Raw genomic sequence first — 17,233 nt, 5'->3', positions numbered from 1 at the left:
TCTCTTGAACTCTGTCAGAAAGTAGGTAAGTTTATACCCAATATGCATATTCCTAAATGTTTAGGTAAAAAAAATGGACGCAATGAACTGAAAGACAAACAGAAGGTGAGACAATTGGATATATATTTAGTAGGTTTTGGTTTGCCAGCTGCTTCCTTTGGATTGATTTCTCTCCTAACTCATAAACAACAGTCACCATATTGTGAGCTACTGCAATTGAACAAATTCCTTACATTGACAGTTTCCTTTTTGATGCGTTTTCTTGCAGTAAATATATGCGGCTGCGGAAATGGCAGTGGTAATTCTGAAAAAAGTTGCCTCTGAGAGATGGGTTGTTTGAGCTTTGTGGAGCATGTAGAACAGCGAGTATAAAGAATTAATTACCTAAGAGCTGCAAGGATAAGGGATAAAGTAAAAAACACTGCAATATGGAAAAAGACTGATGGAGAGTGCCAGAGCTACAAGATGAGAAAAACCTGAAAATATAACTGTCCCAGAATCATCCTTGATTTTTACTGTAGATGCAGATGGTGAACACAAAAAAAAATGTTTTGCAAGACAAAGGGAAGTGTTGATTAAATTCCATGGTGACTGGATGTGCGGATCGTTTTTTTTTTTCTTTTCTTTTTTCTTTTGGCCTGTTGATTAGAAGTGTCTGGTAAAAAGTATCTAACTGGCTGAAATAACATTTGTGTACGTTATCTAACACACCTTAATTTACACATATTAGATCCAACTGCAGCTCCTGGTAAAAAGCAGTTTCTAAGCTTAAATTGCAGACAGTATCTGAATGACTATGTAACTTTGAGAACATAAAGCAATCCCCTAAATGAAAGGCAAGTCACTCTGCTGCATTTGTTGGAACTGCAGGAGCACTCAATTAACTCACAATTGTACAGTGGTGTTACAGATTGGAGGTTTTTCCCTCACAAAAGATCTCTGGCCGAGCACTGACGCAGGCTTGTAAAGAGCAGTTAAACCCGATAACAGACACGCTTAAAAGCCTGTTATCAAGTTTCTTTGGCAAATTAATTTGCACCAGTTAGCCACAGGTACGTGACATTTGTCTTTTTCACTGGTGAAAGCAATGGTCTGTTCCTCTTTGTAAATGATTGGGCTGGATCTGAATGTTTGAATATTCAAAAAGTCGTTCGGTTTTTTCAATTTTGAGATTCAGATATTTGTGTTTCTTTTTTGATAAATGAAAATAGAGATTTTATAAAATATAGATCTTATAAATATACTGTACATCTAAAGTCATAAACTTATTGGAGCTAGTTAATGTATCCTCATACAACGACTCATATATTGTTCTGTGAATTAGAACCCCACAGATAATGTTACGTACTTAAAGTAAAGTTACCTACTTAGCGTAAAGTTGGGCAGGTTAATTTGGGGAGGAAAAACCATGGTAGGGAATCTTTAGGTTTAAGCAAGTAAAGTTACTGTGATTAGCTTTAGAAAAAGAAACATGGTGATGACAAACCTTAAAAAAACTCAAAGTTCTTTTAAAGTTCACAAGGTTCCGAACACCAGTTTCCTGGGGACAGTCCTGGAGGAAAGTCCTGTGTTTTGTGACCTATCCACCACCCCAATCTGCGTCCTTACAGGGACTGCTTCCCTCAGTGGCGCATTGGTCACGTGATCGCAGCCTTCATACATGAATTACTGGCTCATGATTAAGTTGGATATTGATGGAATTTGGTGCATTACTTTTCATTGGTGAACATACGAGTGGTGCATGGGAACAGCCTGAGGAAGTTTCTTCACTTCTGTTTCACAGCTCTTTGTCAGGCATTGTCTGAAAATCACAGACTGTTGTTATGAGTAATTTCTGAGGATTGATGATGATTAATCCACGATAAGAAAAATTGTCGAGTCTAGATATAGGACCAGGTTCAACCAAATGCCGGTTCAAACCCTGGGTGGGGGGTTCTGTGCGGAATTTGCATGTTCTCCCCGTGTCAGCATAGGTTTTCTCTAGGGTCTCCAGCTTCCTCCCACAGTCCAAAAACATGCAGGTTAGGTTGATTGGTGTCTCTAAATTGCCCATAGGTGTGACTCTGAGCATGAGTGGTTATTTGTGTCTAGGGGCTCTAGTTTCCCAGTGCAGCGCAGGTGGCGCAGGGTGGCGAATCCCGCGTAGAGCTAGTTCCGAGGCGCGCTCAGTTTGGTAGTTTAGCAGACCGAGGTGCGCTGAGATGGGTGTGGCGGCGCAGCAGGGGGAGTTGTCGACAGATCCAGCTTGGCGCAGTGACAGTTTCGTGCCAAAAGGCTTCGCCGAAGGTGCACTAAAAGCTCGACATCTGAAACCAGGTCTACTGTCAGCGCAGGGGGAACGCAGCCGGTGTAAGCCAAAGTTTGGCTGACCGGCGGACAGTGCGCACACGTCACCAAAACCTCACAGGCAGGTTTCCAGAATTTCAGGCACATTAACGATGCAATAAATACCCAAAAAAACACTATTCAATGCAACTATCTGCAATCAGCACATAAATGTATCTCTATATCGACTGTCCCGTCACATCTGATGTCAGATCAAAGGGGATTGGCACCGTTTGGTACGTGTAATGGAAACCCAACCTGATTTGATTAACACAGCCTGCAAACTAATGAGTTCACATCCCTCTCAGCCAACCACAAACAGCCACAGCATCAGTTAGGGAGTATATATTCAGCATCTGTCATCTTAGAAAAGTCAAAAGAAAAGAAACAGAGTGAGACTGTGAGAGAGAAAGAGAGAGCACACGCGCACACGAGAGAAACGCAACATTGATTTACAATTGTGGTGACCTCCTCCCAGGCTACCTTTGCATCATCAGCCCGTGGAGGTCTGCTCGCAGTTCCGTATATTCGGACACTGCGAGCTTGGACCTCCCGGACCAAAACATCAGTTTCCTCCTGGGAGTTTGGCCATCTGACGCTGCTGCTCTCTTCTGCCATGGTGAATTGAGTAAACTCTCATTACACCTTTGCGCGACGCATTTAAGGGCGAGGAGAGGGGCTCATTTGATTGGTGTGATGTGTGTAAAACCCACTCCACGCCTTCTCTCCTCCCTCTTTCCGACTTGCGCAGGTAGGAGGGACGGAGGTGGGAAAGAGGAGTAGCTGCGCCAGCACGCACGGTGTGCCAAACTTACAAAATCCGCCTGCGCTTTGCCCCACCCAGTTAGCCCTATGATGGTATGGCAACCGGTCCACGGTGTACCCTGCCTCTCGCCCGTCAGCTGGGATACTCTCCAGCCCCCCCTTTGACCCCCAACAGGATAAGCGGTTACAGAAAATGAATGAATGTAAGAACAGTCAATACTGTAGAATAACAATCCTTAAAATGAATGCCTTTAACTAAACTGAAAGACATGTTTTGGTGTGCTATACCGACCATCTCAGCTGAAAATGGAGAAATGTTGAGCGTTGAGCTGAAGCTCTGGACCCAGAAAATGTATTCGGTACAGACCGAACAATTTGCATCATATAGCTTAGCAAATCAGTGCATTTTGCTCACTGTCAATATCAAAACTCAGAGTCACTCACTGGTGTGCCCAAATAATTTAGTTCACTTCCACAGAATTTTCCCTTGCATGTGCAGTGGATTGCAGATACAACTTACATAATGGAGCTTAAAAAAAAAAAGAAACATTTGCAATATCTAGAACTCAATAAGTATGACTGCACAGGGTTCCATTAGCTATTATTATTGTGTTTGCTGCCAGTATACTAATGTGGAAACTGGCTGTATTCACGATTGATTTTGCGGGTTGGTTTTCAGATGGTTCTGTACTTTATGCTGTGAAACACTGAGACCTTGTGCAACCCTTTCAATAAAATGTCTGCTGTGTCTCAACTACAGTCCTCAGTCTGTATACGGCTGGAGCATCACCTGCCCCACACCCAAATGGAATGATTCTGTCAGCTTCTGACCTTGACAGAAACATCTTTGATGTCAGCCACTGCCCTCTAGCCAGACATTGTGTGTGAGGATTTGTCAGTCGGGATGTTAAGCTGCGTCCCAGTGGAAACTGTGTTTGTGTCTGTGTGCGGGGGGCGTGTGGCGAGGTGACACAGTCGCTAAGGCTCTATAAACCACAAGCATTTGAGCCTCGGTATAAACACGTGCAACTGTAAAAGAGCATTCATGCACATTTATAGACAGAGACGCTCTGAAATGGGCCGTTGACTTTTGTTTCTTTAAAGGTGAAATTGAAAAGCTGTTGTGATGGGGCGCTAAAGGTTTTTTAAAATCCTCTTTGCCCTTGCCTTTCTACCACTATGTTGACCAGCGTTGGTATCAAGTTCTTTATGAGTAACCATAATGCAGAGCCAGAGCAGATTGCACTGTCTGCTTATCTGCCTCTTGGCTGCATATTTCTGCATGTTCTTCGCTTGCATGTTATCAGTGATAAAACAGGCCAGAAGCAACAGAACTTTGTTATGGTGCCCACAAACTTCTACATTAATATTAACACCAACATGCTTATACAACCCTGCATGTTCACTACAGATGTACAATTACACACACACTGACACAGACACACACATGAACATGGAGGTCTAATTAGACACACATACACACATGCAATTTACAGACACAGTTGTATGTATCGCACGTATTTTGTCAACAGCATTGGCATCCATCCACCTTCCACTTTTGACCACAGCTTTTCCCTCTTGAAACATGTGAGAGAAAATGATTGGAGTCTCTGTGAGCTCCATGTCTCCAGGGAACGCGCACAGAGATACTGACCTTCAGGGTCAACATGCAATTAAACCTCAGAGGGGCTCTCCAGTCTTACAAGGATGCTAGACATAGAAGGAGGCAGAGCCAGAAAGACAAGAGTGTTAACCCTAATCTGAACTGAACTGCGTGCTGGTTAACCTGCTGCTGTAGAGTAGTGCTTCATGTGACCACTGGCCAGTTTCTCACTGCCGCAGTGATTCACAGTTGCAGGTACCGCTGGTACTCTGGTGTCTCGGGTTTTCTATCAGAGCAACACTAGGGAGACACAACGGGTGTGTCACGAAAGCCAGCTTCAAAGATGACTGTTGACCTGAAATACCACAGCTACTAAACTGAAGACTAAATATAAATATGAAGGAGACATATTATATAATTCCTTATTTTCTGTACTGTATTTAATGTTAAAATTTCATGAGTTCATATTAAATGTGGTCACCATTCTGAACACTGTGTTTTTTCTGTTTCCAAAACAAGCGGACATCAGTTTATGACATATTTCTTTATATGATCATCTGCTCCAGTGTAGCCTACACTGCTACATATAGCTACATGTCAACAGTTTGGATCCTATTCCTGCTAAAACATTTATGGATGTGTTTAGCAATCTTAAAGGTGATTATTTTTTTGTGACTTTACAAAGTGCCTCTATAATCCGTTGCAGTCATTTGTTTGCTACAGATACACAGCTACATTTAGCTACATGCTAACATCAGGGAAACATGTAATCTTGATTGTCAAGGTTGTTACTTTCTCCCGGGTTTCAGATTATATTTCTGATAGAAGATGTCCAGTTGTGTTGAGAAACTATTGTTAGTGATTTTTCACTTTAGAAGGTGCAGTTATACTCTGTTACAGTTTTTCCCTGGCTTCCCCAAAGTACAATGCTACATGTAGCTTCATGCTAATGTCAGATAAACATGTAATTTTGGCTTCTGATGTTGTTAAGTTCTCCACAGTTTCAGATCATATTCCTGCTAAAACATGTCTGTTTGTGAATATTTTGGTTTAGTAGCTTTTACTGATGTTTTCTTAAGGCACAAAGTGCACTATACTCTATTGCAGTCATTCTCCTGGCTGCAATGACAGTGCTGCTGCCAAAACCGGAGATCCGGAAACGCTGACTAATCGGAGCAGACTGGGCTTTTTCAGGAGGGGGAATTAAAGTGACAGATAGTCTCAGGGTGTCTCAGACTGAGGGTTGAATACAGGTGTTCCAGTATCGATAATATGTGGCAAAATAATTGGGGGTTTTTAGATTAAATAATTTAAACAGACCCTAGCAGAAATCCAAAATACATCAACCTGAAAATGAGCATAATAGGCCCCCTTTAATATCAGGGCATTGTCTCGTAATTGTTTATTTTTCTGTAAAAACATAGATGGGTTTATCTGCTATAATGGAACAATGCTAATGTGAGAGCATACAGCTATTCATTCCCTATTCTTTCCATCTCCAGTCTATCAGACATCTTTGTCATATGTCAGGTGGCTTTACAGTATGTATGCAGCCAGACAGGCCTTGATTTTTTTTTTTTTTTTTTAGAGCTGTGATAATGTGAGCAATACATTGCTCTGAAAGGCCATGGATGATTTGAATAGAAATTAGGGACTTGAGTTATCATTGTCTAAAATCTTTTCATAAAGACCAACTGTAGTCTGACACATCGGCTTGACGTTCTTTGGTGTAAATTTGCAAAAGAGAAGATTTTTTTTCTGAAGTTTCTTGTGATTTATTGAGTTGAGGGGGCACTTTTTGCAATTCTCTTGCCTTCGAAACTGCTGCTAATACAGTGAGCGCCAGGGGAGAGAAAAAAAAATACAATTAGGGATGGATGAAAAGGAAAACCGCTACCTCATTTTTAACACAGCATTATCAATTTGCAGTCTTCTCTATTTCAGCTAATTTGAATGGCAGGACGAGGAGGGGTAAGAGGAAGGAGGGAGTAAGATAAGGAGGCTGGAAGGTCATTATTTCAAGGAGAATTAAGTGACATCAATGTTGTCATTCTTTTTCAACCAGCAGTTGGCCTCTACGTTTAAGCCAGCCGTGCTTTATTGCAGTGCCTTTAGCAGAGAGTTGGTTTTTGCACAAACCTTTGACATAAATCTCACCAGTTAACCCAGGCAATCAGTAGAAAACACAACAGGGGCCGGCTCCCTCACAGTCCTTGAGTGCCCTGCTGACATATCAGTAACATGATGACGGTGCATTGTTTGCACTGTCAAATGCCAAAGCCTTTTTCCCAAGGTCTTTTGATTAGTCTAATCAAGGCACTGTTGCGGTAATAGCCTTATTAACAGCTTATTGGCCCCAGTGAGTCCAACATAATATCATCATGAAAGGATTTCATCGAGGTAAACATGTTTTATGAAAATACTTCTTTATTTCAGGGTGAGCACAGAAAGAAAGAGGTAACTACCAAACACTAAAGCAATGTGTTTCTGATGCTGTTGCCCCTGAACTGAGATAGGTCATACTATAGATTCATCTGTGTGCTATTAGCGGGTCATGTCTGTAAAAGTTTCATTCATTGTGATGTTATTATTTATGTGCATGTTCTAAGACAACGAAAAATCACAATAAACTATCCCTGGGATCTCTGGGATCTTATTTCATTGATAGCATCCTCCTTCAGCTGTCACGCCCTGTGACTGACACTTGATGCCATGTGTTAAGTATAATAACACTCTGACACACACCCTACAATTTGAGAATATGCTGTTTTATTAACTGAATTGCAGTGTACTGAAACCACTCCATCTGTGTGTGAAGCTGTTCTATAGCATAACACTTGGAATGTGAAAATGAGCTCCACCCTCCAGCCCTGTTTATGAATGATTGATAGCATTATTTATATACACTGTATACCAGACATTAATATTGAAATCTGCAGCAATAATCTGCCCTCTAGATTTGTGAGTAACACAGGACTACAGTAAACTATTGCTCATGCTGATAATAGTCAGTAATACAGTCATATTAATTACAGTGATCTCCGATTCAGATTTAAAACAAGGAGTGAAATTCTGTTTAACTGTAGAGTTAGATTTCCATGTCAGTTTAAGGAAGTTAAGTATAATCACTGACATCGTTAGAGATAACTGGGACACTAGTCTAATGCACCGTGACTGGGGCAAAGCCTGTGAGAGTCTTATGCAACAGCTGATACAAATCCCTTTGTTTCTTTATGTTTAGCTGACAGCTTCGCGCAGCACCCTGCAAACTGTGACCTCACAGGTTTCACTGATACAAACATATCATAGGGTTACAGTATGTGCGTGGGGTGTTCAGAAGCAAAAGAAACGACTGTCAGTTGTATGTTTCAGTTGCTCTAAAAAGATACTGTAATGGGGTGAACATTCAAGTCTCTTTTATTGTTAACAAATCAGATAAAAAGGCAAGTATTGCCTGTGTAGCCAGAGCTGTGTTGGAGTATATCTTATCCCTCTGTGCCATTGTTGTTCAAAACACATCACTGAGCCACACCCTTACACAGGCTGGCATGGTTTGTCATTACCATGAGCAAGGCCACTCGGGCTTTGACAGCAGCAGGGCTGTGTCATGAGATTGGACAAAATAAACCCATCGACCAAATGCATGGTATTCCACAGCTGAAAATAGTTACAGACAAATGCACTATCAATCCTGACTAAGTAACATTTACTAAAAACTATGGTACGCAACTGTTTTAGGACCTTATTTAGCCATTTCTTGATAAATATTTTAAGCCATTTCTAAAGACTTTTATCCTGATATATAGGATATAGTGACAAGAAATTGCAGTACAGAAATACCCAATAAGGTTTGAGATTGTTAGCTTTGACATGTTGATTTTTGCCCTGTAAAATGCCCTGCTCATTATGTGTTGTGGTCACAATTTACAGGGAAAAAAAGATATGAGGATCAAAAATGTTTGGTTTTTTTTGTGTGTGTGTGTGTGTGTTATTTAATTTTATTTTCTATTAAATTTTGGTATTTAATTTTGGCCAATTAGGGCTGGACAATCTATTGATATCACATCAAAATTGTGATGTAAGACTAGATATCTAAGACAATATCTATTCTGATATCACAATTTTGATATGAAAATCGTCTTAGATGTTGTTTTTAGTAATATTGTTTGTTCCTGGTTTCAAAGGCTGCATTACAGTAAAATGATGTAATTTTCTGAACTTACCAGACTGCTTTAGCTGGTCTATTATTGACCTTTACCTTCTTAGTCATTATATCCACATTACTGATGATTATATATCAAAAATCTCATTGTGTAAATATTTTGTGAAAGCACCAAAAGTCAACCCTACAATATCATTGCAATATTGATATGGCGGTTTTTGGTAAAAAAAAAAACAAAAAAACAAAAAAAACAACAACAACAACAAAAAAAATGTGATATTTGATTTTCTCCTTATCGTCCAGCTTTACAGACAGTATATCATATCAGATTTCTTAAACTGTCAAATATCCATATCTGTTTTGGCCTCAAAAATGTTTATAAACATGAAGAACACATCTCCACTTACTCCCACTGTTAAAAAAAAAAAAAAAAAAAAAGCCAAAATATTGAGTTACAAATTAAAAAACTAATCAGAAAAAAAAACAAAAACTTGAACACACATCAGCACAGTAAGGCCTAAAATGACAGAGACTATCATTATCAAGTCTTTAGTTTGGCTCATGTCCCATCTGCTAACATGGAGGGGGCGGGGTTTATGACATATACTGCAGCCAGCCACCAGGGGGCGATCAAGATAGTTGGGCTTTACTAAAGGGGAGCTGTCATGTCTTCCATCTTTTAGTCTCGCTCACCAGACCTTTCTTAAGAAAAGAAAGGTCTGGCTGCGCCGACTCTAACTTTAAGATTGGAGAAAAAAACGCCCCGGCTGCTTGTATTTCTTTCAACCAATCACAATCGTTCTTGGCGGTGCCACAGCAACGGTGCACTTGCAAAAATATTGCCGGGGGGAAACAGGTTTTGGTGTAACACGCCCACAAAAATATCACCTACAGGACGCGAACCATGGCAGAAAAATGGCTACATCCCCGCAAGATCAAACACCACAAAAGTTAGTAAAGGACGTGTTGAAAACGGTTGAAAACTGCTACACAGCCGGAGGTGGTAGGGCGGGACTTCAGCAGGTGGCTCGTTCCGCCCAATGAGAGGCTGATCTATGCAGCGAACTTCCGCCCACTCAGACTATCCATCTTTAGACAGTATGTGGTTGGGCTGTAGTTGACTGTGTCGAAAAATGAAAAAAATACAGGAAAATACCACATTAAATCTTAAAGGAGTTTTAGCTGCTCTCCTGTCTGACTTGGGTGTAGTGGCTGCCAGGGATGATGCTCATGCTAGAGGCCTGATATCTTAGAAAACTTTACATTGGAAATGCTGGACAGTTGAGGTTTCTGAAAATAAAACAAAATGTAGGTTTGAAGATGATCATTCCTCTGGAAACAGGGAGCAAACGAATCTTTGAAATCATGTTGGAGGAGTTTTGAGAGCTCTGAATAAGGAGATGAGGAAGCTAGCTTATTTTAAGATGTGGAGAAAAATCCCTATAATGCCTAGATGGTGTTAAGTGATGATGATCTAGTAATGATGATTAAGATGATCACAATGAAGACAATTATGAGGAGGAAAATGATGAGGATGAAGATTTTTCCCATTGCTCTGCAGGATTTTGTTCTTTGTATGCTCTGATGTTAAAAGCAAATATGGCTGTTGGTGCCATCTGGTACCTTATGGTATATTAGGGGATTAGTCACGCTGAACATAAACTGTCTCAGGGAATTTCCTTTGTCATTTCAACATTAACGCTGCCTTCCAACGGCAAGTCTTAAGCTATTTTCCATCTGCATGCATTTCCTCTTCAGGAGCACATTTCCAATTTCCGTTCATCCTCAACCTGGCAGTTGGAATGTCAGCAATTTTAATGCATAGGGTATTTCATAGGCTGATACAGATACTGCATCATCACATACACACACACACACACACACACAGCTAACATCTGCTATTGCTAATATTTCCTTTGTTTGTTGCTATAAAAAACTAATTTCTCCACACACCCTTGCTACTTAGAATTTCATGATTCATGGTACAGAAGAAGAAGAGAAATATCTCTCTGTGTATTTAGGATTATTGTTTTATGAATATCATCTCTTTCCTGGGATTTCAATTAAGGATGCAGATTCCATAGCGATTTGATTCAAAGTCAGTCAAGATTTAATGGATTCCTTTTATTAGCTTCCGACAAATTGCCTTTTTAGAGGGAAGAGCGTTTGCATTATTCATTTGTGAAAGAGCAAGCGTTTATGAGTTCATTTAGTTTAGTTGGAGATGAGCTTAGCGACCAACAGTGGGACTTGGAATGACTCATCACAGAGGAGGATGAGACACTCCGTGTGAGATGAGTCTCATCTGACCCCTGACCTGTCGTCTTGCTGTCTTGGCTGTGTAGGTGATCCAACGCAGGGAGGACGGTTCAGTCAACTTCTTCCGAACATGGGAGTCATATCGGGAGGGATTTGGCAAGATCACCGGTGAACACTGGCTCGGTAAGTGGCTCAGGTGTGTGACTGTGTGTGTATGTGTGTTTGGCAATGTATGACTCATGCATATGTGGATTGTGGCCTGCTATGCCATGCCAGGCCAAATCCTGGAAAGCACATTTTTACTCAGTGTTGTCAGCTCCGGTCCAGAAGCTGTGGTGTTATCTCGATTACGAGACTCCATAAAACTATCACCATATCAACAACACAGTGACAGCCACTATGAGACGAAGTACAACACTTGAACTCAAAGCAGAAAGAAGAAAGAAACTCAGGCACAGCTAGTCGCAAAGCAAGATAAAGAGACACAGACAGCGAGAGATTAGTCGACTTTGGCCCTTCGTATCATCAAGAGTTCAGTCTTAAAAACCACTTTAGTGACAAAGACTGTTGCATCGTTTAAAAAGATGGGCATAAAGCACTTCATGAGAGGTGTCTGTTCATCACCACAATATCACAACACAAGCCAAAAGACCAGCAATTCAATTACAATATTTTTATTTTCACTTGACAAACACAACAACAGTATAATTTCATTGTTTTTTTAACCTTTCAGCTTTTCAACGCTCGCCTTCTGCTTGTAATTTGTATTTTTCAGAGTGTGCTTGTCCAAATCCTTTTATTTCTTGCTGGCAGCGTGACACATTAGCCCATGCCTCCCCTCAAATTTGACAGGGAAAAGAATGCCAGCAAAGAATGAATTCAACTGTGAAATTATCAACTTTTCCATAGCCAAGTTCTCGCTCGTCTTCACACCACTTCTCATTAAACGTACCAAAATGTTTCTTCTTGGTGGGATACTCTTCAGCTCCATCGTGGCCATTCTTGTGGCTCAGAGTTAGCTGCCTAGACTTTTGTTTACATTCATTCTCCAGCATGTTAAAAATAAAACCTCATGGAGGTCTGATGGGGCGTAGAAATAGTTATTTCCATCACAGGGTGGCCTTTGTAGCTTCTTTTTAATTGGCCTGGCATTTCTTCAGGTGGCAGGAGAGCATGAGACAGAGCTAGAAGCAAGATTCTCACATCAGGTGTTAGGTATGAAAATTGACAACCACAAAAGCTCCTATGAAACTGAACACATGACATGACTTAAGTAGAAACAACTGCAGCTGAGGGAGTGCAACTCTGTGGCAGCATCTTATCACATAATCATCATCTCTCTGGGTGTCTAATCGCTACATAATCTCAACCACCATGCCTCAATGCTATTTTTTGTTATTCTATATTTAACATTCAGTTCTAATGTCACCATAGTTACCTACAGACTGCATGTAGAGATAAACCGTGTTGTCCTATAAACATGCAACCAAAAACAAAAAGAATGAGGATCCCGCAAAGAGGCTTTTCATATAGATGAGAGACCCTTGTTCTTAAGAGGAACAGTGTGTAAGATTTAGGAGGATTTAGTGGCGTCTAGCTGTGAGGATTGCAGATTGCAACCAGCTGAAACTTCTACTGCTTACGTGGGATTTATACTTCTGCGTAGAAATGACACCTTACCTACAGCCTAGGCTCTGCATCCACGTAGCGAGACAGACTTCCTGTCTGTTTTTTAAGCTGAAACCAAAGCTTTAATTTATTTTAATCCCACAGATGAGAAACAATAAATTGTGAAGACAATAAAGCCTCCACAAAAATAGGATTTTAAGTCGTGTTTGATTTATCTTTCGGGGATTTATACTTTGGGGGTTATTCTGGCTTCATATGAGCAGAGGGAATCTCCGCTCATCGCTAGGCTAATTTATACAATGTAAAATGCCATAGGCTTGTGCTAATAACGTTAGTATGTTACATTTGTTTGGAAAACGTGTATAGTATAAGACAGTTGTTTTGTTGGTGAACCTTGTGAGCTGTAATGGAGCCTAATTTTGTAAGGTTAACTTTGTAAAATGTTGCTGTTGTCCCTGGCTTCATATGAGAAGAGAAAAAGTCTACCAGCTGCTTGGCTAATTTACACACTGTAAAATGCCATAGGCTTTTGCAGAAAACATTAGCATGTTGTATTTGTGGGGAAAATGTGTCCAGCAAAAGACAAGGGCTTTGTCTGTGAATGCTGCCAGTCGTAGTGAAGCTGATTTGTGTACTTGTGTTTGAGATTGTCTCTATTAAGCCATGTTTATAGTGTGTTTTGGGTGTGTTTTGACTCAACTAAACTTTACAGCATTTCACAGAAACCCCACCACCGACTACTGTTTTAGAAGTGTAACTGCAGAGTGAGACAGACACACCACTGCACAAAATTAAATGCTCACAATGGCATAGGTCATGTTCATAAGCTACTGCATAAGGTCTGTCACACAAGTACAAATCCCCTTTTAGAATTTCTTCCGTGTTCATTGATCAGGAGGTTTTTACTGGGAGCCGAATTATCTGCAGAGTTCTCCTCCTCTCTAAAACAAACTGACCAGGTGATTAAAACCAGTAAAAAACACTGGATAAAACAGTTTCGAGTCACAAATTAGTTTTTCCTCAATGCTGTTTGGCATACCGGAGACGGGCTACTAGCCTAGCCCCTGCCAATGTGTGCTTACTGGGCTACTGTAGAAACATAGCAGTGCAACACGGCAGACTCCGTAGTTGAGGACCTGCTCCCTATGAAGATCAAAACAGCTCATTCTAAGGTAACAAAAAACACATTGATTCTTATTTTCAGGTTATTATAAACTAAAGAAAACATAATTATTATATGATATTCTAGTTCTGTCAATATATCCCCCCCACACACTGAACCTTTAAATACTGTTTTTGAGAGCATGACCTTGGGCGGGCTTGTACTTGGATGCAGCTTTTTCGAACCATTAGCCACCATTCAAGGACTTACTTTTTTAGTCCTGATCCCGGAACCTTCAGGGCTTTACAGTTCTCCCACTTACCTCATGTCCTACATACTGTGACTCCACTGTGATTCATGCCTAACTGAAACAGTGAGATTGTGATGGTGACAACAGTCTGAAGCTGGCCAGATGCCCACCAGTGATGATTCATCCCATCAAACAAAGTCGATGTGAAAACAACTGTGCTTGTACACTTCATATAACCTGTCATTAAATAAGAAAGTTCATTGCCCAATCAGCATTCATGGGCAAAATATTTGGATAGTAAGCTGTTTCATATTCTTGTGAGTGCATCACTGATCACCATATCTCTGGTCTGCTTGCACAAAAACACCAATCCCAAAAGCGCTAAGCGTTTGCAGAAATGTTGTTTCCTGAGGAAATTTGGATTGAGCAGCAGTGTTAATGAGCTATCACCATGGTTTGTCTGTGTGTGTGTCTTAAAAACCTCTCATTACAGTGTGTACGAAATCAGACTGGTGGAGTAAGTGGAGCTTGAAGAAGTCTATTTCTGTAAAAACACACACTTGGTCATGGTCAAGGTTATGGACGTGCCATACCACAGCTGAGATACTCTCCCATCAGCACTCAAAATTAAATTACACTTTTACACAACACACTTCAGGGGCAACACTTTGGACATTCAGATTTCTTGAAGTGTTGCTGTATGAGGTACTAATCCATAGTCAGTGAGTGTGTTTACATGGACAGTTTAATTTCCTTTTCATTCGGAATGAAAGTTCATTCCTATTAAAAGTGATCTTGTAAACACCTTATTCAGAATGAAAATGGCCAATGAGACTGAAAATTCAATCCGATGTAAGGGGCTGGAATATTCAGTTTCTAATTCCGAATGAAAGAATTTCTCGCACTTACACTCATCCCTCTTTGAGTTCATTCCGGTCTTTCTGCGCATGCTCGTTTCCTTGCCCTTCTGGCGCGATGATGTATATAGCGCGCATAGTAACGGGCTGACTCGTTGCACTAACCAGTTTCCATTCGCCGCAGCACGGTCATCTATCTTCCTTCTTCGACCTTCTACCTCTCTTCTCCTCCTCAACAGATGAAGCATTAGCCGAACAAGGTTGTTGTCGTACTGCTACTTCGAGAATATAAGCAAAACAAGCCCAAAAAAGGCACTAAGAACGGCGTCGTCAAGCATCTTGTTATCTGGAGCGAGGACTACAGTGTTTTCTAAAACACGTAACATTCGCCCCGCCCCCTATCCAATCAGAAACCTTCCCTGCCCCAAACCTTGAGCAGACCTGAATACAGGCGATTAAAGGGCGATTGAACTGATCTCCGGTGTAAACCCTCATTCAGAATAAATATTTCCCATGCAAACTACCTGGAAAAACTTTAATTCCAAATGCTTTCATTCAGATTTATTTAATTCCGAACGAGAAGCCATCATGTAACCGCACCCACTGTCTTTCCTAGAGTAGATGTTAGCATGCTCCAAGTTTGGAGAAGCAAGCATGAGTACCACTATGGAAGCTAAGCAATGTACTGTCATGGATCGGGGCCAGCAGCAAAACATTTTAGCCATCTAAAAAAATCAATATCAGTTTGAGTGTACGCTATATCTAGAATATTTTCACCACTTTACCTTGCCGTCAGCCCTTCATGATGGAGAACTTAATTGACAGTGAAACTTATCAATGCTCTATTTGAAGGACACAGGAGCTGCTGGTCTACCGCTGCCTCAATCAGTTAGATCTAAGGGTTATTGTTTGACTTTAGTGTTTTAAAGAGTTAGCCTGGATTGAGCAAAGTCACACAATAACACAACCAGCTTCAGTTCCTTGTTGGACAGGGCTGTCTGGGCCCAAGGTAAAGTGGTGAAAATATTCTAAATATAGTGTACACTTACACAGATATAGATTTTTTTAGGTGGGCCTTTTTCTAGGTGGCTAAAATACATTTTACTGCTGGCCAACATCCACAGCAGTGCACTTTTTAGCTCCCGTGCTGGCACTCCTGCCTGCTTCTCCAAACTCGGAGCTTGCTAACCGCTATCCACTGTAGGTAATACACTAAATATAGCTAAGCACCACATACAAGTGCAACCCCACTTCAAAATATCTGTTTAATAAGTAGCTGTGGTGAGCTCAGTTTGCAGTCATTCTAAATACAGACACGTCACCAAAGGTGGAGATCAGGGTGCAATGGCCATGCTTTTGTTAGTTCAGTCAGACAACTCACATTTAAATGTTTATTTCAACAGCAGAACATAGATAGAGTTTGGCGTCTAGACTCTAGCCTCATTACTCCCCACAGATATGTTTACGTGAGATATTGGGGAGTGATGATTAAATATTTCACCCCCTTAGCTGGAGCCTGCAGGTGGATGCTGGGGTGGAGGTGGGGCTGAAAGAGTGAGCAGCAGTACCGATACAGAGCAGCAGCAGCACTGACAAGGCAAAGATAAGAGGCTTAAATAGACCGCCAAATTGGGAGGGTATGTTTTGTAGTTGACATATGGGGAGTGACGTATGATGTGTGTGTATGAATCAGTGTAGCTTGTGTTGACTGCCTGAACTAGCTTGCAGGTGTTGCTCCATTTAAGTCTAAATGTACTGCTGTGATTTTACTGGCAAAAATATATGTAAAATTAAATATATGACATGAAATGAAAATATTGAGTAGCTGTACTATATTCCATCAGCACTTTCATTGATCAACACTTAAAAAATTCAAGAAAATTGAAAACAAGAAGTTCCCTCTGGTTGCTGGATGGCACATGGTAGATGGTCTATTTGATTTGGTGTCTCATCTCTGTTTATTACTTTTATTACAAATAAATCATGAAAATGTTTCATTCAACTGCAATGTAGATGCAGAAATTGGTCAGGTTAAGGGTAGGAATGACAGAGTAAGACAGTCAGAGGCAGAGTAAGGCGAAGTAGGGTGGGTTATGCCTTCACTACCTAGATTTGCCTACGGGAAAGTAAAGTAACAGCTGTAAATTTAACACAACAAAAAGTGGTACAGATGCATTTATTGCTTCTATGTAGCTACTGTTTTATGAGTTTGTTATTAAAATTCTACTGGTATTTTACACAAATGACATAATTAATATATCAGAATGTCAACATTAAGCTA

The 17,233-nt window shown here is 40.7% G+C and overlaps 1 protein-coding gene across 2 annotated transcripts in view; it reads left to right on the top strand.

Annotated features, from left to right (window-relative positions):
• Positions 1-17,233, top strand: part of fibcd1b (fibrinogen C domain containing 1b) — a 152,762-nt gene that overhangs the window by 94,122 nt on the left and 41,407 nt on the right. For both annotated transcript variants that reach the window (XM_033647333.2, XM_033647334.2), the window contains one exon: positions 11,201-11,297. In XM_033647333.2, coding sequence (XP_033503224.1) covers positions 11,201-11,297 — 97 coding nt within the window. The remainder of the gene's footprint in view (positions 1-11,200; positions 11,298-17,233) is intronic.

This window comes from Epinephelus lanceolatus, chromosome 19, assembly GCF_041903045.1.
Source record: "Epinephelus lanceolatus isolate andai-2023 chromosome 19, ASM4190304v1, whole genome shotgun sequence".
In the NCBI taxonomy this organism is placed as follows: Eukaryota; Metazoa; Chordata; class Actinopteri; order Perciformes; family Serranidae; genus Epinephelus; species Epinephelus lanceolatus.
The sequence above is the reverse complement of the archived record's forward strand: the minus strand, read 5'-3'. Positions and strand labels throughout refer to the sequence as shown.